Genomic DNA, 25,020 nt, shown 5'->3' with positions numbered 1-25,020 from the left:
TTGTGCTCTCACTCTCTCTCAAAAATAGATAAATAAACATTAAAAAAAGAAGAAGAAGCAGAAGAAGCAGAAGATGCCACTGTCGGGTCAGATGGAATTGTGTGGGCATTCTTCATGCCCCAGAGCAGTCTGCAGATCGTTCTGGGTGGGTAAGAGTGAGCTTCGGCACCAGATTTCCCTGAATTCCCATCTGATTACGGCCCATCACTAACAAGTCACCGAACCATTTGCAGTCTCCGTCTTCTCTAAAATCAGAAAATCACATACTTGCCTCATTTGAGTGAGGTTTCAAGGACCCGGCGCAGGCAAAACAGCACAGAGCTTGACACGTAGCTCAGGGACAAAACTGTCACAAAATTGTTTTCTCTGAAGTCCGCGTTGTAGGAAATGTTTGTCAGGTTCCTCACTCGCCGTGGGTTAGGCAGAGAGGAAAGGAGAACAGAACACAAGTATGGTGTGAGAGAGGGAGAGCACACACAGGGCTCTCAGTGGAAAGAGGCGGTGAGCTCACTTAGAAAGGGAAGCCATAACCATGTGTCTCCTGAGAACATCATCTGAGTGAGCATTCTGGTCCTACTCCTGTTTTGTTTTCTCCCCTGCACCCCACGTGCAACCCCGCCTCAAACATTTCCTCCTGGTCCTTATAAAAATGTCTTCTTTTAAATATTTACAGGTGTTTATTTTTGAAAGAGAGAGAGAGAGAGAGAGAGAGAGAGAGAGAGTGAGCACGAGTGGGGGAGGGGCAGAGAGACAGGGAGACAGAGAATCCCAAGCAGGATCCTTGCTGTCAGCACAGAGGCCAGCGCGGGGCTCGAACTCACGAGCCATGAGATCATGACCCGAGCCGAAATCAAGAGTTGGACGCTCAACCGACTGAGCCACCCGGGCTCCCTCCTCACAAAAATTTCTGTAGAGTTCTTCCCACCTCTCTGCCTCTTGCTGTCTCCCCACCCCCATTTCCTTTCTCCTCTTTCTTACCGGTACCTCCACTATGACTGATCACTCTTCTGCTGTCCTGTGTTCAAGTGTTGCTGTCTGTAGCCTTTCAGCTGCTTTATTTCTGTTGTCCCTTCCCAGTCATGAGAAAACTATTTGTTCCTTTCCCAAAAAGCGATCCTCTTTTTACCGACAACTCCTTCTTAATCTCTTCTTTATGTATTTACATGTAAGTCGTTCATTACTTCCTGGGCCATTTTTATTTTTTGTGGCCTTTGGAAATGCCGATGGGGGCCATTCACCTGCACCTGTGCTAAATGCACACCTTCGCCTACAGGCCTTTAGATTTTTTGTTTTTTGGGTTTTTGTTTGTTTGTTTGTTTTTTTTTTTTGTATTTCAAACCTTCCCTAGAGAACACTGCTGTGTAAACAGTGGACTTGTCCAGCACCATCTGATGAGAAGTAACCAACAAGTACAATGCATTGTCTATAATGAAACTTCAAGTAGCTTTTCTTCAGTCAAAGCTATTTTTGACTACAAAAGTGTTCAAACTATCCAGGACTATTTAACAGTTACTCAGATTCATCCATCACCAAAAGTAATTTCTCTTACTTGTGCAGAGCTAATTGAAAACAAACAAACAAACAAACAAAACTGAGTTTGGGGCTTAGATTATCCAGGGAGTATTTATACTATCTTCGTGAGCAAGCACACTGTCAACCCCTTTAACCTGAATAAGAGTGTGGCTATTTGTAAAAGCATAATGTAACGAGCCATTGCCCCAGAGATCCGGGGTGGTCTAGATGGAGTGGCCAGCTTGGTAGAGAGGACTCCCTTCTACTGCCAAAGACTCCTTGTCTTTTCCATTTGCTCGAGGCAAAGGGGCCGATTTGCTACAATGGTTAAACAGGAAATCATTCACTTGTGTTTGGACTTCTTGTGAATCCAGTAAAGTTAATTCTTTAAGCTGGGTGTTAGTAAAGACCAGACTCAAATCATTCCTGGAAATGTCAAAACAGGAATTTGCCCCTGAAGTCCTGAGAGATCAAAACTTGTCCGTTTTGTGGTACCTGCTTTTTTTTTTTATTTTTTTTAAGGTTTTATTTATTTTTGAGACAAAGAGAGACAGAGCATGAACGGGGGAGGGGCAGAGACAGAGGGAGGCACAGAATCGGAAGCAGGCTCCAGGCTCTGAGCCATCAGCCCAGAGCCCGACGTGGGGCTCGAACTCACGGACCGCGAGATCGTGACCCGAGCCGAAGTTGGACGCTCAACCGACTGAGCCACCCAGGCGCCCCTGTGGTATCTGCTTTTAGGGAATCCCCATCCCTTCATCTCTGAAATTAAGGGAATTTTATAATAATTTGGTTTGGAAAAGAGAAAAAATTGTTAGCAGTCAACAAACCTGGGCTCTGACCCTAATGCCTCCTCTGGCTCCACCTGTGGCTCCAGGGGTGCTACTCTGGGCTTCCCGTCTCACTGTTCCCATCTGTGAAGCACTTTGCCATGAGTAATGGGTTACTGAGAATGACCACAGCTGAAGGACCATATAAACCTCAAAGCCTTCTCTGAAAAGTTTATTTTGTGACATGAAATGTTATTGATGGCGATAATGAGATTGAGGCAATCGTGGTGGTGAGCTGGTAAAATCTCCACTTAGCACTGAAAGCGGTCACCGCACAGATTCTACAGCCAGAATATCTGCCTTGTCACGTCTTAGCTGTGTGACCTTGGGCAAGTCATTTAACCTCTTGGTGCTTCAGTCTCCTCACCTTTAAAATGGAACTAATAATAGCATCTGCCAGGCAGATGGTTGTGGAAATTATATTAGTTCACACGGGTAAAGTTCTTGGAATACTACCTGGACGTGTGAACGTCTTCTACAACTATTAGCTATTATTTCGAGGCTACTTAGGTAGCTAAGGTGTTGCCAATGGCACAATTATTCTTGGGGAAGTTCCCTTAGCCTTAGACCCAGTGCTGCATTCTTTCCAGCTAACTGAGGTCTTAGAAGCCCTCAGAACTGGAGTCAGTTTAGCATCTTTGGGTTTCTCTGATGAGCAAGAATATACTGAACCAAACTCTTCTGAACTTGCCCTATAACAAACCTACATCTGAGGGGGCCAAAAGTTGTGTCCCCAGACTTGGTCTGTGGAGGCCTGGAGCTAGAAGGTCCAAAGACGCAGGAACGGCTCATGCTTGCAAGGTGTAGGAGGCCTTCACGCTGAGGGCTACCTAGCAAACTGGAGCATGGCTGATTCCAGATCCTCTCCTCTCCATCACCTCTTTATAATACCTCTTTAAAAGCAAGATAATGAAAGGAAGAGGGGAGCGTCTTCAGATTTTTGCATTTTCTTTTAGTGGCAGGTACCCCTTAGTCTTAATGTGTTAAACAGTCTGTACCCAACGTCGGTCAGAAGCCAGTGCATCAGTCCTCACAATAGATGGGACTCCGGCCAACGAAACTGGGCTCTGGAACACACTATTTGCTCCTCATTTATGATAACTCATTCTCCCTGAGTGATCAACAAATCCTGTCTCCAGATTACTGGGCGGGGAGACGTGATGGGGGAATCTTTCTGGATTCCAGGTTTCCCTGACTTGTTACCTCCTAATTATGTCTCACTTTAGCTGATCATTTTTTTTTTTTTAACGTTTATTTATTTTTGAGACAGAGAGAGACAGAGCATGGATGGGGGAGGGGCAGAGAGAGAGAGGGAGACACAGAATCGGAAGCAGGCTCCAGGCTCTGAGCCATCAGCCCAGGGCCTGACGCGGGGCTCGAACTCACGGACCGCGAGATCGTGACCTGGGCCGAAGTCGGACGCCCAACCGACTGAGCCACCCAGGCGCCCTAGCTGATCATTTTAATAGGCTTCATTGTGAAATTCCTTGATAAGCAGCTTTAAGAATTCTGTATGCTTCTGAGACCCAAAGGTAGCAAGGAAAGCATGTGGTGCTTCCATTATTTCTGGCTTCCCCTTACTTTCAAGGCCCCTCTCCTGGGCTCTGGAGAGAGCATCCAAATAACCAGTATCTGCCCCAGGCTCCTTGTGCCACCCCCCTCAGCTATTTCCAGAAACCACCTCCCAACTGGTCTTTTCTGTTTCTACTCCCTCCCCCCACTCATGTCTCTCTAACACGCTGCAGCCAGATTGATCTACATTCCTTGCTAAGCACTTTCTCCAGGTCAACTCACTGCTCAGAAATCGCCAGTGGCCTTTGTTTCCATCCACGCCATGTGGAAACTCCTTTCTCTGGCTTTCGTGGCCATCAGTGACCTGGATGTGCCCCCCACCCTACGACCCTGCTGTTCCTTAGGCCTCCTCAGCAACCCTCTCTGCTCCAGAGGCTGCCGCTGCGCACGGTTCCATCGGGCCTGGGGAGCTTTTTCTTCTGCTTAAGACAAGTCTGCTCATTTTCTGAGGCTCAGATCAAATTCTGCCTTCACTCGGAGTTCCCCTCTGATTCCTCTAAGCCCTGATTCTCCTAGCCCTCTGGGGTTCTATGGCATTTAGATTCCATAACCTACACTCTATAGGATATACAATATATGTAAGTCCGTGTAAGTCTGTATACGTCAGGATCTGGCAGAAAAAACACATGGCACAAAGAGTTTAATTAAAGGACTACCTACATGAGGATGGATGGGACAAAGGGAAATAAGCGAGGGAAAAATCAAGCCCATAGAACTAGCAACAGCAGGAAACCTTTACCGCCCGTAGGTTTGAAGGGGCAAGGGGTGTGAACAGGGTCCAGAACTCTAAGGGAGTAGCTACAGCTGTAGGAAAGGGCTGCCGGACATGAGCGGAGGTCTTTGGTCATGGGCCATAGCCAATCTGTGGTGAGCTGGTGTGGGGAGAGCCAGGGAGATAGTCTGACCTCACTGTCCTCAAGACATACCTAAGACACACCTTGGGTGTCTTGCCAAGACCTTCCAATGGTTAAACCGAACTAGACGCTAATGGGCGGGGAAGACCACCAATGCCTTCCGTAAAGCTTCCTGTGGCACCAAGCAGGGTGGAAGAATGGATCCAAAGAAGAAACAGGAAAATATAAAGTAGCTGCTCTTTTACTGTGTTGCTGAAATGTTTCCTGGAACGTGAGTCTTCTCCCAGGCTAGACTGAAAGTTCCTTGAAAAGAAGGCGTATTTGTGTTTTGCCTTCCACAGTGCCTAGTACGGTATGAATTAGAAGAGCGGTAGAAATTCACATCCATTGAAGCAGGCTCCAAGCTCAGGGCAGAGTCCCGCACAGGGCTCAATCCCACGAACTGCAAGATCATGACCTGAGCCAAAATCAAGAGTCGGGTGCTCAACCGACGGAGCCACCCAGGCGCCCTGAGTCCTGACAGTTTGAACGGTGGATGGTTTTCCTTATCCATGGCTAAAATAAATTCATTTCCATTCAGTGAAGCAAACCAGCGCAATACCCAGTGTAACCCTCACGATGCTCATGAAACGGTCTTCTCCTTCCCACTTGCCCCTTCCTAGCTACTAGATGACACTACTTGTGGTTCCAGTGACACCAAAGATCCCACGACCTGGAATGTCACTGACCCTCCTGCTCTTGTCTGGGTTGCAGAATCACGCCACTCCTTCTCTTCTCACAAAGCCCCTGGTAGAGTTGCTCTCAGAGTTTCTGTTGCCACTTTTTGCTGGAGCGGAGCCCAGCGTGATTCCAGGGCACCTGCTCCTGGCTGGTTGCTCCCAGCACAGCCTTCTCAGCCTGTCTCCAGAGGGCTGAGAAACACTGGCCTGCTCTGTGAGTTGTGTCAATAGCGTGGCCAGCTGGTGGGGACTCTATCTGGTCGCAGCGCTCCTATCCTCTTGAAGCTCCTGGACACACTGGCCACCACTCTGTTTGCATTTGTCCTGTTGGTGCCGAAGACGGAGTTACTCCCCACTTCCAGGATGTAGCTTTCTCTTTCCTTTGCTTACTGGTTTTCACGTTAACTCGGTCCTTAGGGTATAGTTGGGAAAAACAGATGAACTATCCCCAAGAAATGCTGAACAATATCCTCAGCCTTTCTAGATACCTAGCTTGCTTTCAGGGCTCTCTCCCCAACTTAGGGTTAAGGAAATTGGCTCTGTAAGGACACTAAACAAAACATGACCAGCCTGCCCAGACACTTTGGATCACCAACTTTCCATTGGTGTGGAAATCTCTTCTTGTTTCCACACTGGCCATGGCCACAGAGTTGAGTGGAAATACCCAGTGACCATTAGCTTATGACATCCATGCCTCCTACATCTGAGGACGTTACATCATGGACTTTGGGTGATAAAGGTCATGCTTTTCTCTAAGTGGTCCTGGACCTTGGTGACGGACATATGGAAGGTAACCATCAGCAAAAAGCGTTCTACTGAGGGGAGTTAGGCCTGACTAACCCGCAAGCCTATCTTCTCCAAAATGAGTCAGTTCCTTGGTGATTTACCTGATTGCTTTAAAAGACCTTGTACCTTGTTTTCACATTTCCACAGCTGGTAAAACTTCAGATAATTCTTAACCTGCCTCTACCATTCATAACCCTGACCTCACGAAGGTGACAGTACCAACCCTTTCCCTGCCACTCCAGACTTCCTCTATTTTGAATTGCTGACCCTTCTCCCAGAATATGCTATGCTTTCTTACACCTTGGTACCTATGCACACCCTATTCCTTCTGCCTAGAATGTCCTAGCCCGGTTTGACTGGCAAACTCCCAAGCATCTTTAAAGCCTGGATGACGGGGCGCCTAGCTGACTCAGTCTGTTAGGCCTCCGACTCTTGGTTTTGGCTCGGGTCATGATCTCATGGTTCATGAGTTCGAGCCCCCCATTGGGCTCTGTGCTGACAGCGAGAAGCTTGCCTGGGATTCTCGCTCTCCCTCTCTCTCTGTCCCTTCCCATCTCATGCTTTTTTTTTTCTCTCTCTCTTTCTCTCTCTCAAAATAAATAAACAGCAAAAAAATTTTAAACCTTCACTGAAGCACAGACTCTTTGATTCCAGTCACCACTTAGGTACAGTTCATCATTCCCTCCATGTGCCGCCATTGTACCTCCTACCCGCCTCGATTTCTGCCCCATCACGTCATTAAATGTCTTGTCGCCTCTCCTGGGCTGGGAGCTTCTTAATAACAATGACCAGACTCAGAGACTATTTATTTAACTTTGTGACCCCAGAACTAATAGTGTCAAAAATATGTTAGGTGCTTACTGTTTCTTGCTTAATTAGATAAAAGAATGAGATCCTAATAGATTGCCAGACCGAAGCCCAGCGCACCACATCTGATGATTCATCATATCCTGTAGGCCTTACACATACTAAATTCTTTGTAAATGTTTCTGGGACAAAGGGATTCAATGAGGGAATGTGTTTCAGAACCAGCAATTTTCTTGTTCATTTCCAGTTTCTCTGTGATCCATCACTATTTTTCCCACTGAAAACAACTTCCTTCCACAAGGCTCCATTCTGAGTTCCCCAAAGTTTCCTTCTTTCTAATCCAGCCCCATCCTGCCTACCTACTTGTTATTTGAATCTGGATTTGACAAACATACAAAACAGATGGAATTTTTCCAACAGACAAGAATCAAAGAGCAGACACACTTAACGAAGGGACTTGAGCCCCGGGAGGAGATTACTATTAATTAACTGAGGGACTTGAGCCCCCGGAGGAGATTACTATTAACATCAACACAACTCTGGTCAGGTTGTGAGTTGTGAAGATGAAACACGAGGATATTTGTGAAAAAATTTTATAAAGAGGTAAATATTCAGGATAATTAATAAGCTTGAGGGTAATAACTCCTAGCATTAACCCAGTTCATTCTTCTCGAAAGCTCAAGGAGTTTGTCAAATACGTTTGCACATGTATTTGACGTTAATTCAGGCTGAACTCATCAATATTTAACATAATGAGAGAAATCCAAGAAACTGCAAATACTCATTTTGAGCTAAGTAAGAATATAAGTTTGAAAGGTGTACCATTTATAATTAAAACAGCCAATGATTAGACTAATTGCAAATTTTCCCTAAGACAAGAAACAACAAAAATATAAAATTGAAATTATACCTGATCTGTCATAAAACAATTTACTAGGAAAAGTTCCCCAAACATGTATCTTTTTCTTTCTTTGATTAAAGTTAATGATTCTTTGTGTCCTTCTATTAAAAAAAAAAAAAAATCCTCCCTTTCCTCATGTTTAATGTGTAGATTAATATTACTAACTTGGATTTTACAAACCATGACTTCGAGTAGTTAGCATTTTCCTTCTTCATGAAAAAGCAGTGCCTATTTCCTATTCAAGTATTGCAAGAATGATTTAAGTGAAAGGGTGTCAGGTTATATTAAAATTTATTTTTTGCTTCAAATTTTCTATTTGAATATGAGTTATATGGAGTACTCATTTACAGAAATAAAAGGAATACAGTATGAAAATAATCGTTTTGAAATGGAAAGAAGGAAGGAGGTGTGAGTTTCTTAAAAATCCACGGTGGTGGGGCGCCTGGGTGGCGCAGTCGGTTGAGCGTCCGACTTCGGCCAGGTCACGATCTCGCGGTCCGTGAGTTCGAGCCCCGCGTCGGGCTCTGGGCTGATGGCTCAGAGCCTGGAGCCTGTTTCCGAATCTGTATCTCCCTCTCTCTCTGCCCCTCCCCCGTTCATGCTCTGTCTCTCTCTGTCCCAAAAATAAATAAATGTTGAAAAAAAAAATTAAAAAAAAAAAAAATCCACGGTGGTAATAGAAAGCATAGGGAAATTAGACCAGGAGCCTGGGAATGGGTTCTGGCTTCCTCTCTGCTACTAAGTAGCCCCTTTTCTTTCAGTTAATTCTTTTTTTAACTTTTTTAAAATGTTTATTTCTTGGGGCGCCTGGGTGGCGCAGTCGGTTAAGCGTCCGACTTCAGCCAGGTCACGATCTCGCGGTCCGTGAGTTCGAGCCCCGCGTCAGGCTCTGGGCTGATGGCTCGGAGCCTGGAGCCTGTTTCCGATTCTGTGTCTCCCTCTCTCTCTGCCCCTCCCCCGTTCATGCTCTGTCTCTCTCTGTCCCAAAAATAAATAAACGTTGAAAAAAAAAATTAAAAAAAAAAAAATGTTTATTTCTTTTTGAGAGAGAGAGAGAGTGTGGGCAGAAGAGGAGCAAGAGAGAGGGAGACACAGAATCCAAAGTGGGCTCCAGGCTCGGAGCGGGCAGCCCGGAGCCCGTCTGGGGGCTTGAACCCTAGAGCCAGCCAGCGGTGAGATCACGACCCCAGCGAAGTCGGAGGCCCAAGCGACTGAGCCACCCAGGCGCCCCTCTTTTAGTTAATTCTGAACACTACATGTTTCCCCAAGTGAATCTGAATGGGAAGGTAGGCAAAAGGGAACAGTTCTTGCTGGGGTCAGATTAAGCATATTATTAAATTGATTATTTCACTGTGATTCTACTTGATTAGGCAAAGGCACCAAGTTTTTTTTTTTTTTTTTTTTTGAGGGACATACCATTAGGCAAAATTCCACTCTGCCACCTGTTCCCTCTGCCAATGCTCCCTATCTTTAATGCCCTGGAGACTCTTACAGGGTCACATTGTATCTTTGAAACACTCCTTGTTTTTGGCATTTGTATAAAGTGAGTGTGATCTCTCTGGGAGGTTGCTATGACAATTTGCAAACAGTAGGGGCGATGGGACTCCGCAGGAGGTGGCCTCTTTCGGATTTGAGTCTGCGCTAGTTCAGGCCTGCAAACTGGGTCCAGCCAGAGGCCCTGCAGGATACTGGAGGCAGAGCATAATGGACCCAGGTCTCCCCGAACTTCAGGGACTGGGTACTACTCCGTAAGGAAATGCCCTCCCCCCGCCCCCATAGCTTTCTGGCCTGTCGTCCGAGATTGCCTGGCTCTTTCCTCCTTTCTAACTGTTGAGGTGACAAAACCTGTGACCTCTGTACAAAGGATGTTCCACACACTACAGGACGCAGGTGTGTGACGGGCAAGCAGTTTTTCAGTCTGCAAGGGAATGAGAGGCTGTAGATGGCAAGTGAAAAGGGCAGGGAAATTCTCCACGTGTCTTGGAAGGGAAGCGGAGAGAGACTGGGCCCTGGGAATGAGAAGAATTAAAGGTGTCCCTCCGGACGGCGGAGAGCAGAAAGGAAGGTGTGTCTCTCCCAGTGGCCGCGCCGGGAAAAGGCTCGGAGTTGTAAGGAAATGGGAGGTGTCTCTGATGTTTATTTTTGCCTAGCAACCTACAGACAACTGCTTCCCCAGCAGCCATCCACGAGCGCCTCTCTGCCTCCCCTGTCCTAGAGGCTGGCAAGCGGTCACTTGGTGTCAGTAAATCGGGGAGGGTGTGTGTCGTGGAGGTGGAGGTGGGAGGGCAGCCCCCTCCCTCGCCCACGCTCGGGGGGTTCACCAAGCTAAGCTGCGGCCCTCCTTCGGGCTTGACTTACAGAGGTGACCCTCGCACAACTAAGTTTTTTTACATGATAAAATGGGGAGACGGGGTGGTTAAGCCACTGGGACCAGGAAGGGGGGGACAGTATTGTCTGTGAGCAGCCATTGGGTTCAGGAAGCTGCAAATGCATGTGTTTCGGGGCGCTCGTGGAAGGGGAGGGGTCTCTGCAGAGATTTCGGTGGAGGGAAGCAGTGGTAGGTTGCGCTGGGGGGAAAAAACGCGGGGTGCTGCAGGGGCTGGAGGCCGCGGAGGGGAAAAGGTCGTTGGGAGGGGAGCCGAGCGGGGCCGAGGGGAGCCGAGGGAGCCGCGCAGATGGCCGGAGGGGGAGGCGGAGGCCGAGCGGAGACTGCAGACTTTTCCGGGGAGTGGAGGGGTGGCTATGCAGATGACTGGGTGGGGTAGGGACTCCGGAGGGTGGCTGGGTGGGGGTGGGGTGTACGTGAGCGTGTGTGGCTAAGCCGGGGGGGGGGGAGCCCGGGGGCGGGGCCTGCACCCGCGGCGGAGGGGAGCGGGGGCGGGGCGGGGCTGCCCTCCCGGGCCGCGCCGCGCGCGGGCGCCAGTGCGAGTGTGCGCGGGGGCGCGCGCGCGCGAGCCCGGGAGGAGGCTCCCGAGCGAGTCGGTCCTGGCGGCGCAGCCCGCTCCCCCGCGCCCTATGTGAGGGACTCGGGGAGGCCAGCGGCGCGCAGGGGAGGGCGAGGCATGTGCACGGGCCGGGGGGTGCTGCAGCCGCCCGAGGAAGAGGAGGACGGCGGCGGCGGCGGCGGCGAGGAGGAGAGCGGGGGACTCGCGGCGGCGGGCCCGGGCCGCGGGGATGCAGCGGACTGTGTGTGTCTGGCTGTAGCTGACGCGAGGCGGCGAGGAAGCGCCGGAGACCCGCGAGAGGGGCGACCCGGAGGCGGCGGCGGCCGCGAGAAGTAGCAGCAGGACGGGCGGCGGCGGCGGAGACGGCAGCCCTGAAATGCATTTTCTTCTCCAGCGGCCATGTTAACCAGGAAACCTTCGGCCGCCGCTCCCGCCGCCTACCCGACCGGTAAGGAGGGCCTGGCCGCCACGCCGCCCCCGGCGCCCGCCCCCGGCGGCACCCCGCGCGCCCCGGGTCCAGCCCTCGTGGCGCGGGCGCCCGCTGCCTGCGGGACCTCGAACAAAGTCTGCGCGGTGGCGGGGCCCCGGGGCGGACGGCGCGCCCTCGCCTCGGCTCCGCTCATTGTTGCACCCCGGCCCCGGGGCTCCTCCGAGTGGAGCCCTCCGACCCGGCCGGCGAGGGCCGTCCCGGGCCTGCCCCCGCCCGGGGCCCGGCGAGGCAGGCCGTCGCGCCCTTGTCGGCGGTCCAACCCCTTTCCCGGCCTGTGGCCGCTTGCAACGTGGGCCGCCCGGCCCCGGCCCAGCCCGGCCCCGCCGCGGGGTCGCGAACTCGAGCGCCGGCGCCCGACTTAACTTTGCAGCTGCCCGAGCCCCGCCTGGGGGTGCGCGCCGGGGATTCGTGACCCGGGCGCCCTTTCATTTCCCCGGACGCCCGTTTTTACCGTCCCGTATCTCTCTCAGGGAGAGCGGGGTTAGCTACCCAGAGGGGTGGGGCGGGGCGACGGGTTCTGGGTGACTTTCTCCCCCCTGACCCTCTTTTGTCTCCTCCCGTGCGTGGCTCCCAGGCAGAGGAGGGGACAGCGCCGTTCGTCAGCTTCAGGCTTCCCCGGGGCTCGGTGCGGGGGCTCCCCGGAGCGGAGTGGGGACCGGCCCGCCCTCCCCGATCGCCCTGCCGCCTCTCCGGGCCAGCAACGCGGCCGCCGCAGCCCACACGGTGAGACCCAGCCCCGCGGGAGGCCGCGGGGGGCGGGGGGGCAGGGGTGCGGGAGGGGCCCAGGGCATAAACACCCGGACTTGTGGGGTTCTGACGCCGGGAGGAGAGAGGTCGAAGTGCGAGTATCTCCACGCCCCTGGCTAGTGGCCTCTCCTGGACGCCACCCTATGCAACTTGGGCGAACCGAGAGCTGCAGCCACAAAGGAAGATTCGTGGCGTGGGCCCCTCACTTCCCCTCCGAAGCCCGCCCACCCCTGCGCTCCTCTTCCTCGGAACTTCCTCCTTGCTGCTTTCCTTCTTTTTTCCCTCCTTTTTCGTCGTTGCTTTCCAGAGCTCCTTTCCTTGACCGGGTAAACATCCCCCAGCCCCTCCCCTCCCCCCAACCACTGGGTAGTGGGTATTTATAGAACAGATATGTGTTAGGGGACAGTCAGGCTGTCCTGCCCGGAAAATCGATCCCCCAAAGAGCCTCCCAGGCCTGGCTCCAGCCAGCAGGGAGCACCGCCAATTGTCCCCCGCGTGTGGAAGCATGTTTTATGAGTGCTACAGGTTTGAGCACAACAGAAATTGTAATTAACATTAACAAAAATAAGAGCCACAGCAGCAGTCAAAACAACCAGCCACCCCTGTAGGATTCTGCATTTGGATATTATTCAAAAGGAAAGAGCTGGCTTTGCTTTGGAAGTGAGAAGGGAAGGGCACCCGGCAGGTGCTGCGGTCCCTCTGTAGGTGGAGAGGGAGGGGACAGCCCATCGTGGGACAGTGGCTGCAGATTGGCAAACTGGATTTGACTTCAGCATGTACCTTTTCTCAGCTCCCAGAGATCGCCCTTGGAAGGTGACTGCCAGCTTAGAGAAGGTGTGCACTTCTGGAGGAGCTGACGGTTTCCCAGGTCTTATTTCCTATTGGATCCTCCATAGGAATGGCCTAAGGTGGTTCTATGTGAGGGATGCTTGGTAGGGATATGGCTTCATTTGCCTAGCGAAAGTTGAGTTCTTGTAGAAAAAGGCCATTTCCAGCCTACAGAGATGCAGCTCTGAGGGTCATGTGTTATGGGGAAACTTCTTTATTAGAGGAGACTTTGTGAGAGGATGGCTCCAGTGGGGTATCTCCCCTTAGACCTGGACAGATGGGTACAAGTTTTATAGGAAACCGTTCTGTTAGATATTCATTCTCTCCCTCCCTCCCTTCTCTCTCTTCCTTCTCCCTACCGTCCCCCCTCCAAACATGTGACCAGGGGCTGAGAATTCATTACACAGAAGTTAACTGATCTGTGTTGCACTGTTGATGGTGGAAGAGAATTTGTCAAGTAGGCTGGTTGATACCTTATGGTTGAACATTCCTGTTATAGTGACGTTTTAGTTGAGGAATTGCCATTAGTTTTAGGGGTTTGGGTTGGTTGGTTTGTTTGGTTTGGAATCATCTGAGAATTTTAAAATACAGCATCCACTTTTTTCCGTGTGTGGATGTAATCACGTGACCTGATGTGACCTGGGAAGGAAGTACTAGGTTTTCATCTGGATTCCAAGAGTGGGCTTTCTTAGATCAGAGCCTTTTTCCAATAGAAATATGTAATCAGATTAGAGAAAACAAAAGGTGTCCACTGCAGGAACAGGCCGTGGTGCACCAGAGATGAAAAAATGTGACGTTCCTTCTCAGGACTCCCAGCAATGGATGCTTGTGTTTTGCTGTGGTATCTGGCTGATTTACCTGTTTTAAACTTCCAGTTAAAATCCCTGTGCTATTATTGATCGTTGGAAACTTGGTTTGGAAAGCGTAAAGTTAGATTTTGATTGTGGCTTAGTTTTGATTTTATTTGCACAACATTGCAGATTTTGTAGAAAAGGAAAGTTTTTTTTAAAAAAACAACACAGTATTTTTCTGGTTCTCCTTCATTTTACAGATGAGGAAACAGTCTGACAGGTCAACTGGTCTCTAGGCAGTTCCTATCAAGGCTGGAGCTAAAGCCAGGCCTTCCTGAGCCTAGCTTCTACCTCTTGCTTGACATCACTTCTCCTAGGAAGTTGTGTTCATTTCATTACAAATGCAGGAACTTTTGCAGAGCCATAGTCCCATGTGTCTTTCAGGTGCTTGTAAGTTTTTAGTTGTTTCTTCCACAGCAATTACACTTGGGTTTAGAATAAGGGGGAAAAGGGTATTAAGGAGAGAAAAATGATCTTGTCACAGGAGCTTGTCCACATTTCCGCTTGTAAAGTATATACAGGAGGGTAAATATATGATTATAAAGAGTATGAACTTTGGAATTTATTTAGTCCATTGCCCTTTTGTTCCCTGTCTCCATGGATATATTATTGTATATGTAGTTGTTCTGTTTATTTCTGTTTGTCTGAATAGTGTACCCAGTCACTGTGTGGATTCCTATTAAGTTTTTTTTTTCTTTTGATGTTGCATTGGAAATAATAATATACTTTTCTTAATTCCCAAATATTAGTATTTTATCACTTTCATAACTGTTCTAATGTTTACAGCAGTCTCTAGTTACCAGCTTTACCTTTATAAAATAATTGGGATTAAAAAAAGAAGAATGAGTATTCTCATTTAAAAAAATAGTAATATTTTGAAGAAGAAAAAGTAGATATTTGACTCAGAGCCACACAGGCTCTCTGTGTTTGAGGAGGAGCCAAAATTCCAACCTTTTTGCACTCAATTCTGTTCCCATAACACTGTACAGCATTTCTAAGATGACCTCAGGGAAGTTTTCAAATGCTCCAAAATGTTAACACAGTCTCCTATTTTCTACTTTATTATTGGAAGAGATTAAGCTGGTTAGACTATAGTTATTATATAGTTTTTAATACTGAACTATTTCATGGTCAGAGAAGGCTTTTGTAGGTCTCTGTTTTAACCCCTACGTTGTACATATCTAACAATTGCATTCGCTCTGTGTATATTTTTAAATGTGACAACCATGCTAGATGAGCAGTGGCAAACAGGAATAAGCCACGTGCTCAGACCTCAAGAGGCTGAGAGTAAGGGGCTTTTAATATTCTTACGGTTATGTAGGCCTGGCATATGTGTTCTGGAAATACCGTGGCTCCTCTAAATCTCCCCCCACCTTTTGTTTTTAATAAATCAGCTAATTGCGCTTCTGAATTTCATTGTGATTTTCGAGTCCTACAGTATTTGAGATCAAAGACCTTCTTTTCTATAGCCTCTCAACAGAATCTCCTTAACGCTGGAAAGTTGTTCAGATTCCACACATTGCTTTTAGGTGTTTAACTGACCTGCTACAGGTACCTTTTAACTGGCTATCATTTGCCTTTAAGTCTCTGCTGATGCACTGTGAGCCTAACCTAATGTCTTGTGACTTGGATCGCTAGGGACATCCCTAATTCCCTGGGCATTAACTTCCTGTGTTCTTATGAAGGTACAAGAGTAGTTCCCAAATACAATTCAGAGAGGTATCAGTTAACAAGGATTTATTGACCTGTGTTCTTCCATTCAACAGATATTTACCGAGTGCTTACTGTATGTCTGGGTTTATGTTAATAGGGACTTACAAAGATAAGAGGTGACCCTGCCCTGGAATTGCTCACAGCCAGGTGGGTACATTAGGTGTTAAAACACTTACAATAAGATGAAATAGGTGTTAACAGTGGTCTGAAAGAGAGCAAGGAAAGGGGAAGTTTCACAGAAGAGGTGAGAGTTGAACTGGACCCTGAAGGCTGAGTGGGAGTTTGCCATGGAGACATAGTGAGGAAGGAGATTCCAAGCAGCCTTTGGGAAGGATGATAACAGCTCTTCTTTACTAAGCACTTTATACATTTTATTTAACGTATTTAATCCTATAGCTCTGATGAGGAGCTCTGTTGCCTTTTTACAGACAAGCCTACTGAGGTTCCCAGAGATGAATTGCCCAAGGTCGCACTTCTAGTAAGTGACAGAGCTAGGCTTCATCCCCCGTGTGTTTAATTGAATAGGCCTCGACTTGTAACCATTGTGAAACATGACCTCACCAAAAGCAGAGGAGCATAAGAGGACATGGTGTTTCCACAGGTCTTGGGGAACCCAGCTTTGTTACTCTCAGAATTGTAACAGTGGTAGATGACATTGGAAGGAAGGACTGAGGACATTTATGTGCTACATTTTAGAACCTGGTGTCCTGGCCTGTAAATTCTTGGGTTTATTGTGGAAATGGGGTGCAGATGTGGGCCTTGAGCAAAAGGGAGGTCAGTGTCAGATTGACACTTTTCAATGACAACTCTCTAAGTACTTTGGAGAAGGTGATTTGAGGAATTCTAGACTGAGAAGCACAGGGCCATGTGAGGAGTCTGCTTGGGTTGTCCCAGTGAGAGACCTCAGGAGTGGGCGGGTGGTGAGGCCTGGTCAGTGGAGAGGGAGTAGGATAGAGAGACAGCAACGCTTATTGGGGACTCAGAAGGTGAGGGAGACACTCAGAAGGATTTCCAGATGTTCAAGCTTGAGTGACTATGTGGAAGAGAAGCCTTTTGTTTATCAGAAATTGAGGGTATGGGAGGAGGAAACGGTTTTGGAAGGAAAATCATGAGTTCAGTTTGAATTGCCTGTGGGGAAGGCGGCTGATCTGTCGTTGGACACAAGGGTCCTGGGCTCAGGAGACCAGATCAGGCAGGCCTGAGCTGGAAGTGAAGCTGTGAACTCGTCAGTCCTTGGGTGCTTGCTGAAGCCCTGGCTGTGGTCAGGATCAACTAAGGAGAATTATGGGAATTAAGAGGCCAGGGGAGTTGAGGCTTGAATGCTGAGGAACCCCTGAACCAAGGGTAAGTGAGCTAATAGTTGAGACAGCTGAGAAGACCGAGAGAAGGCAGTCGGAGAGACAGGAGTTGATAGTTAATTGTCAAGCCCTCTTTGGCTCTAGTAATTAAATTTGTGTGATTGTATTTTAATTGTGCAAAACATTAAGATTGCTGTTGGAAAAATTGGAGTGAATTTCTGATGCTCAAAATGCTTTGCGTTGCTATCTTGTAGGAGTTCCTAAAGCCTCAAGGTTAATTTTGTCCCTAGTGAAGCCTCATGCTTTTTGTAGCGGGGGTTTTTCTTTTGAATCACTCTTTCCCGCCCTGAAGAGAATGGTTCTCTAGAAGAGAGGTATTTCAAATTTCAGATCTTTCTATTTCCTGGTGCTTGAAAGATCACAGTGGGGAGGAGGGGTGCAGAGAGTAGGACTTGGGAACGAAAGCTGTGGACAGGCCTGTACTACTTTTCTATATACTCATGAGTTCCTAATTCATTTTTATGGACTGTTCTGCTTTTGGCATAGAATGGGCGTAAAATAACCTGTCCAGCTACCCGACAAAAGATCACTTAGCATGAAATATCATCAGTGACTTTAATAAAAGGGTTTGATCCGAAGTCTTCAAGAAATTGGCCTGAGTAGCAAAATCTCTCAATCTAGGAAATCATACTTCAGACAGGCCCAGGTACTATACAGTATTCTACTCTGTTTTATTAGAAGCAAGCAGAGAGAAAGCCCACTCCTTATATAGTCACTGTGCAGGCTACATGTCAGTTAAAGAAAATTCAAAGGTCTTGGTCGGCTGCTAAGGAGGACTTGAAATTTCAGTTTATAATCTGGGTGATTCTGAGCCATTTTTTGAATTGCTGTGTTACCTATACAGACTGTTTTTATTCTTTAGTAGTATATAGAGCCCAAAAGGTAGGATTCAGAAAGAAACTAACAGAAAAAATACTGTTGGCATGTGATTTCAGCTAATGGATTATAAGCTCCTAAAGGGCAGGGACTCTGCCACTTCTGTGCCTAGACCTTAGCTAATACCGGTTGAGTGAATGAGATGGGTTGTGAATGACAAATTGATCTTTAAGATTTACACAGAAATCACCAAGCAGGATGCATTAAGACTTCTGGGTGGTTGCCTGAGGCTGGGAAGAATTCCTAACCCAGGGGATCCTGGCTGCTAGTGCTCTCCCACCCCTCACATCTTTGCAATAATAATACTTGAAGGAAATCCCAAGCAGATTCTTGGTAGAAGACTGGGGGCCCCTTGGCTTGCACCATCAGTTTTGTTTAGACAAGAATGTTCAGGGATGGTATGTGTGCCTGAAATAGAAGTCGCTACTTTGTGTTCCTTGTTGGAAAGCTGAGTATCCCAGTAGCCCACAGAAATACACTGTTAAGAGAGTGGAGCCATTGACCAAAGGAAGGCCCCAAACTGTGGTGGTTGGTTTGTTGGGCTGAATGGCCTTAAATGGTCATCACAGTCTATGAAGCCCAGAAATTTTTAAAAAATAGATTAGGAGTTTACAAGATTCTACAATGCATATCCACATGGGAATCTTTCAAGCCTAAAAGTGCACATTTTTTTGTCAGTGGATCATCTGACTACATCTTCCTAGGTGTAGTCGGTTTTCCAAGTAGTGGAGAAGATCAAGAATGGAAGACACTAGTGTTTTCAGAATCGAACTAGCTAGACATGGGAGAGAAAGTAGTGAACAAGACAGCCATGGTCTCTGCCCTCGTGGTAATAGAGAATAAATGAAGTGTGAAAGGGGCTGTGATCTGGAGGAGGTGGAGCCAGCACAAAGATGACATGTTCCAGCTTTTTCTGTATCCTGTTTCATTTTACCTACGGGTTGAGTGGAACACCTGGGGTGTGCCGGGCCCTGTGCTAAGTGTTAGGAGTAGACCAATGAACAAGACAGATGCCTCTGCCTCCATAGGGAACCTACTGTAAAGATCCGGGGTGTGGTAGGTATGGCATTTATGGGGTCCCTTTTTTCAGGATCCCAAGTTTCGTAGCCTTCCCAAGTCTACTAGTCTTTTTCCTTTATTTAATCAGAGACTGTCAGCACCATATCCACTCTCCCTGTCGGGGTGTTCATGAGGTCCCTCCTGGGTGTACAGCTCTTTCCATTTAGCGAACCTGATTTGGACTGTAAAGGTGGGGTGGGGGCTGACTTAAAAAATACCCCATTCGAACAGACAGACCTCTTCCGTTGTATTCACGTTTGCTTTCTGAATTCCAGATTGGCGGCAGTAAGCACACAATGAACGATCACTTACATGTCGGCAGCCACAGCCACGGACAGATCCAGGTTCAGCAGCTGTTTGAGGATAATAGTAACAAGCGGACAGTGCTCACGACACAACCAAACGGGCTTACGACAGTGGGTAAGACGGGCTTGCCGGTAGTGCCGGAGCGGCAGCTGGAGAGCATCCATAGGCGGCAGGGGAGCTCCACCTCTCTGAAGTCTATGGAAGGCATGGGGAAGGTGAAAGCCACCCCCATGACACCCGAACAAGCAATGAAGCAATACATGCAAAAACTAACCACCTTTGAACACCACGAGATTTTCAGCTACCCTGAAATATACTTCTTGGGTCCAAACGCAAAGAAGCGCCAGGGCATGACAGGTGGGCCCAACAATGGTGGCTATGATGATGACCAGGGATCATACGTGCAGGTGCCCCACGATCACGTGGCTTACAGGTACGAGGTCCTCAAGGTCATTGGGAAGGGAAGCTTTGGGCAGGTGGTCAAGGCCTATGACCACAAAGTCCACCAGCACGTGGCCCTGAAGATGGTGCGGAACGAGAAGCGTTTCCACCGGCAGGCAGCAGAGGAGATTCGGATCCTGGAACACCTGCGGAAGCAGGACAAGGACAACACCATGAATGTCATCCACATGCTGGAGAATTTCACCTTCCGAAACCACATCTGCATGACGTTCGAGCTGCTGAGCATGAACCTCTATGAGCTCATCAAGAAGAATAAGTTCCAGGGCTTCAGCCTGCCTTTGGTTCGCAAGTTTGCCCACTCGATTCTGCAGTGCTTGGATGCTTTGCACAAAAACAGAATAATTCACTGTGACCTTAAGCCCGAGAACATTTTATTAAAGCAGCAGGGTAGAAGTGGTATTAAAGTGATCGATTTTGGCTCCAGTTGTTATGAGCATCAGCGCGTCTACACGTACATTCAGTCCCGTTTTTACCGGGCTCCGGAAGTGATCCTTGGCGCCAGATACGGCATGCCCATTGATATGTGGAGCCTGGGTTGCATTTTAGCAGAGCTCCTGACCGGTTACCCCCTCTTGCCTGGGGAAGATGAAGGGGACCAGCTGGCTTGTATGATTGAACTGTTGGGCATGCCCTCCCAGAAACTGCTGGATGCATCCAAACGAGCCAAAAATTTTGTGAGCTCCAAGGGTTATCCCCGTTACTGCACTGTCACGACACTCTCAGATGGCTCTGTGGTTCTCAATGGAGGCCGTTCTAGGAGGGGGAAACTGAGGGGCCCACCGGAGAGCAGAGAGTGGGGGAATGCACTGAAGGGGTGTGACGATCCCCTTTTCCTTGACTTCTTGAAACAGTGTTTAGAATGGGATCCTGCGGTTCGCATGACCCCTGGCCAGGCTTTACGGCATCCCTGGCTGAGGAGGCGGTTGCCAAAGCCTCCCACTGGGGAGAAGACGTCAGTGAAAAGGATAACCGAGAGCACTGGTGCTATCACATCCATTTCCAAGTTACCTCCACCTTCCAGCTCAGCTTCCAAACTGAGGACTAATTTGGCACAGATGACAGATGCCAATGGGAATATTCAGCAGAGGACAGTGTTGCCAAAACTGGTTAGCTGAGCTGAGTCCCCTGATGCTGGGTAATCTGAAAGATACGACGTTGCTGAGCCTTACTGGGTTGAAAAGGAGTAGCTCAGACCTGTTTTTATTTGCTCAATAACTCAACTCATTTGTATCTTTTCAGCACTTATTTTAACGTAAGAAAGTTGTTCATTTTGTTTTTATAAAATACATGGGGACAATGCTTTAAGTTTTTATACTTCCTGAAACTGTTTTTGTGTTCTAAAAGTATGATGAGCCTTACTGTATTTAGTGTGGCAGAGTAATAAACATCAGTGGCAGGCCATTGATTACTTCGTGACTGCTGCGCATTTACAGATTGGTGTCAAAGACATTCACTGTTTCTATGGTTCATAGTATATTCTCCCCCAGGCAGTTGCCCCCCAGAAGGTCCCCCTTCCCTCGCCATGCTCCTGGTTCACGCACAGGTGTAGCACGTCCTGCTTCCGTTTCCCATAAGTGACGTGGGTGGTAGTGAGGATGGGAGAAGAATGGCCAGGGCAAAAATGATTAATGAGCAGAACTGACCTCAGAGAATTTTTTCCTAAACTAGTGGTCAGACAAACACAAAGTCCCCAAGTTGACATGCCCACTTAGCATTCTGACTTTCTAAAAGCTGGCCAAGCAGACCTGGGTGGATAAATGGAAACGTGTGCGTTCCTCCAAATTTTCTAATATGATCAGCGACCTGTTTGTAAAGAAGCCTCATAGTACGGAATTGGTTTTGCACCTAAATACAAAAATGTATTCCATAAACTGTACCTCCTCTTTGCTTTTCTCCTCTCTGTTCCTCTTTCACTACACATCTGTTGCTTGCATTTAGTTTTTTTTTTTTTTTCCTTCCTTCACATATATATCCCAGACTGTTAATACAGAAGAGAGACATTTCAGCTGTGATTATGACCATTGTTTTCATATCCCAGTTTAAAAAAGAACAGCAGCCTAGCTACTTAAGGTGGGGATTTCCATAGTTCCAAAGAAGGTTTAGCAAGTTAGAGTGAGTTCACACTTTTCAGGTGCCACTGTAAGGTTCTCTTCGCCTGGGAAAGCATCAACTCTTTCTTTAAAAAGAAAGATGCTTGAAAATCCTCTTGCTGAACAGAAGTCATTGTGACTTTTCAGTGAGGTCAATTTAAACAACGTAGTTAAAGGAGGAAAAGTTCAATCTCAAGTTAAATGGTTTGACTTACTTGCATCATTAGGAAAATCACAGATCGCATTCCTCTATTTTACTTTCTTTTGGATTGCACTGACTGTATTTGTGGGAATGACACTTTACCTGGAAAAGTTAACTGAGAGGTAAAAGAATATTTTCGTCTCTGAATAATAATTATTTTCAAAGTGAAAAATTAAGTATTTTATCACTAATGTATGAGCAGTGATATTTATCAATTTCAAGGCACGTGGAAGAAATTTTTTAGTATGTGCAATTTAATATAGAAAGATTTTTTTGCCTGTTTGGACAATAGGTTTTGGGTAGTATAAATTAGGATAAATACTCTTTTATATGCACAGATATTATTGTATTGCCTGTAAATTGATTTACAAGTACTTAAAGCATGGTCCCCAGCGAGGCCAGGAAAGTTTCCGGTTAAGTTCTTTTAATATTAGTCCTACAGTTTCTCTTACTTAGGAAAAAAGAAAAAAGAAAGTAGTTTTGAACAAAACTCTTATCTTGAGGCTTTGTCGTTTGATGGAGAAAACGCTCAGGAAATATTACAGATATTTGCCAAAAAACAGTAATAAGATTAGCTTATTAATAAGATAGTGATGTTGATATTTGCTTTACTATTTAAGGGTGTCACTGATAAATTAATTTGTACTTCTGTACTTAGAAATTATAGCTTCTTTCCCCTAGTCGGATTCTTTAGCCTGTTGTACACATTTCTGTGTAATCTGTGGAAGTGCAATAATATGTTAGTAAGTTGCTTTTTAAATGATGCTCATGTGACGATACCCCCAATCAGTGGCTTATAGAATTTAAAGATTGTGTATTTATTATTAAAATTTTGACTTAAAAGGCATAAGAAGTGTAAGACTTGGTATGGTGGCTTTGTAAAACCATAAGCCTCTGAATGATGGTTAGCTTCTTTAAAACAAAAACATAAAGGCTGTTTTTCCCTTGCAGTTCTCCTCTTCCATATCCACCCTCATTTTCACATTTAGGTTTACGTGAACCTGAGCCTGCCATTGATAGGAATTTCCCTATAAAATACATGTGAAAATTTATAAATGGACTAGTACTGCTTGTCTTTTCCCCACCACATAAAACTGGTACTTAAGATGCCAACAGTGCATTTGTGATGATATTCACAAATGCAACCGGAAACTTTGAAGCCAAACTATAATGGGCAGCGCTATGCCCCCGCCCTCCAAATACGGTGAGATTTACTTCATTCATCAGAGCCACCAGGTTCAGTGTCCAGTGGTAGGGCTGCTTTTAAAAAGTTCTGGCTTATTTATATCAAAAAAAGAAAAACGTTGCATCTCTGTGATTTTAAAACAAATGAAGGGCTCTAATAGGCTACTAGGAGTTGGCTTGGAAACAGTCCTCGGTCTCACAGGTTACCAGTGTCTAGGGATGTCTGAGCTGTTTTCAGATTTCAGACTAGCACAGTGTCTTGTCTTTGGTTGCAGTCTCATCTGGCTCCGTTTCTGGCACCTCCACAGTGCGCATCACCTCTTAAGTGCGTTGCTACGACAGGGGAACAGCACCGTGATGCAGGACAGTGCAGATCAACAGTAGAGGAGAAGTTGTGCCCTTAGTGTTAACAATGTGCCTTTTGTTCTGAATGCCATGTTGTAGGGCATGCATTTTTTGGCCTCTTTAACTCTTTGAATACCCGGCAGTAAGGATGGAACCCAGCTCTGCAAAGATACATCTGTCTTAAATATCCAGTTACTTACAGGCCTTAATAGAAACCATAAGGCGTGAATCATCATCAGGCATTGAAAAAGGTAACCATTTGGTTAGTTACACAGGAAATTCCTATGTTTAAGGGGTTAAAGATGGTCTTTGTTGTATCTTGACATCAGACTGATTTTTTAAATGATATTTTTTTGTTATGGTAACACTAGACAAAAATCAACTGTATTTGTAAAAATTTACCTCAAACCATTTAATTTTATAGTGTGATTAATCCCAGGGCATTTGGTATGAACCAAAGTGCATTCCTTTTATATGTGCCTGGCTCTAGTACGGATGGCCAGGGATTTTTACAATTTGGGTGCAAGGCACTTAAGCCACTTTTAAACTTAATGGGTGGTTTGGAGTCGTGTTAAAGGACTCCATCAGGAGGTTAGGCAACACTTTAGGCATCAGTAGCATTGGGCCATATTGGAATCTTCAAAGTGTGAATTATTTTAAAGAGAGCATTCATTTTTGTAATTTTTCTCATCAAGAATATTTCTGGTAAGCAGAAGACTTAAAAAAAAAACTGATTTGGTTGGTAAAGGTTTTAATATCGCCCAACATAATGCTGTGGTAGCATTTAAAAAAAAAGTATTTGTCAACTCTGTTTCTTAGGGGCTTGTACATCTCTCTGCTATGGACATATATAAAATTAATTGTAATTATACTCAGCTCAACTGCTACAGTTCTGTCTAGGCAGTGGCTTGGGTTTTTATCGAGCAACATCTTAGACACGTGACTGAAATATGCTGCAACTGTGTGTACTGAAAATATGTGAAAATGGTTGAATGTGGACTGTGTACATATGTATGTAAACATTTCTGTGAGATGCTGCTGTCGCCACTTAACATGAAATATGTTCTGGTGGATTTTAATCCTAGTGGCCAGTTCTATGATACTGTATGTATTGTACAGCTGAAGACAGGAGTAAGACTGTTCAGTGAATATTTGTTACATTTTATTGTCGTGGCCAGAGATAATTTCAGAATAAAAATTTAATGTCCTACCTTACTTTTCTCCCCTTTTCTAACTATAATTTAACTCCTGATTTTTTCTGGTGATATTCTTGGTCTGGTGGCCTGGAGAGAGTTTAGAAGGCAAACATTGTCAGCTACAGTTGGCTTTTTTTGTTAGTTCAATATAAATTTGCAAATCTTAAGTAAGAATAAAGTTTTAGCAGGCAACTCTTGCTTTTCTCAGGATACCCTATTCCTTCACCTGTAATGTTTCTATGTTACTTTTCCTTTATATGGCCTCTGCGGCCAGGTTCTGTATCCTGCTAGAATTTCAAATCTTTTTTTTTTTTTTTTTTTTTTAATCTTCAAGGTAATAAGTTGTGGGAGCAGAGTCTGTAAATTATTCCCCACCGGTCTTTATT

General features: G+C 46.7%; 1 protein-coding gene and 1 long non-coding RNA gene across 3 annotated transcripts in view; one reads left to right on the top strand and one right to left on the bottom strand.

Moving 5' to 3' along the window:
- The window catches only part of LOC147579056 (uncharacterized), a 77,186-nt gene that overhangs the window by 14,946 nt on the left and 37,220 nt on the right, over positions 1-25,020 (bottom strand). The window lies entirely within an intron of this gene.
- On the top strand, positions 10,903-24,653 carry DYRK2 (dual specificity tyrosine phosphorylation regulated kinase 2). Of its 2 annotated transcripts, none has more exons than XM_086712877.1 (3): positions 10,903-11,374; positions 11,991-12,139; positions 19,124-24,653. In XM_086712877.1, the coding sequence occupies exons 1-3, from the start codon at positions 11,326-11,328 to the stop codon at positions 20,729-20,731; spliced, it is 1,806 nt and encodes a 601-aa protein (XP_086569003.1). In that variant the 5' UTR covers positions 10,903-11,325; the 3' UTR covers positions 20,732-24,653. The 2 variants fall into 2 exon arrangements, with proteins under 2 accessions (XP_086569003.1, XP_086569004.1); XM_086712878.1 differs by lacking the exon at positions 10,903-11,374 and adding an exon at positions 15,653-15,702 and having other exon boundaries at positions 12,013-12,139.

This window comes from Puma concolor, chromosome B4 (genome assembly GCF_028749965.1).
Source record: "Puma concolor isolate L17-30 chromosome B4, mPumCon1.1.hap2, whole genome shotgun sequence".
NCBI lineage: Eukaryota > Metazoa > Chordata > Mammalia > Carnivora > Felidae > Puma > Puma concolor.
Note: the sequence above shows the minus strand (reverse complement) of the source record. Positions and strands in the feature narration are given on the sequence as shown.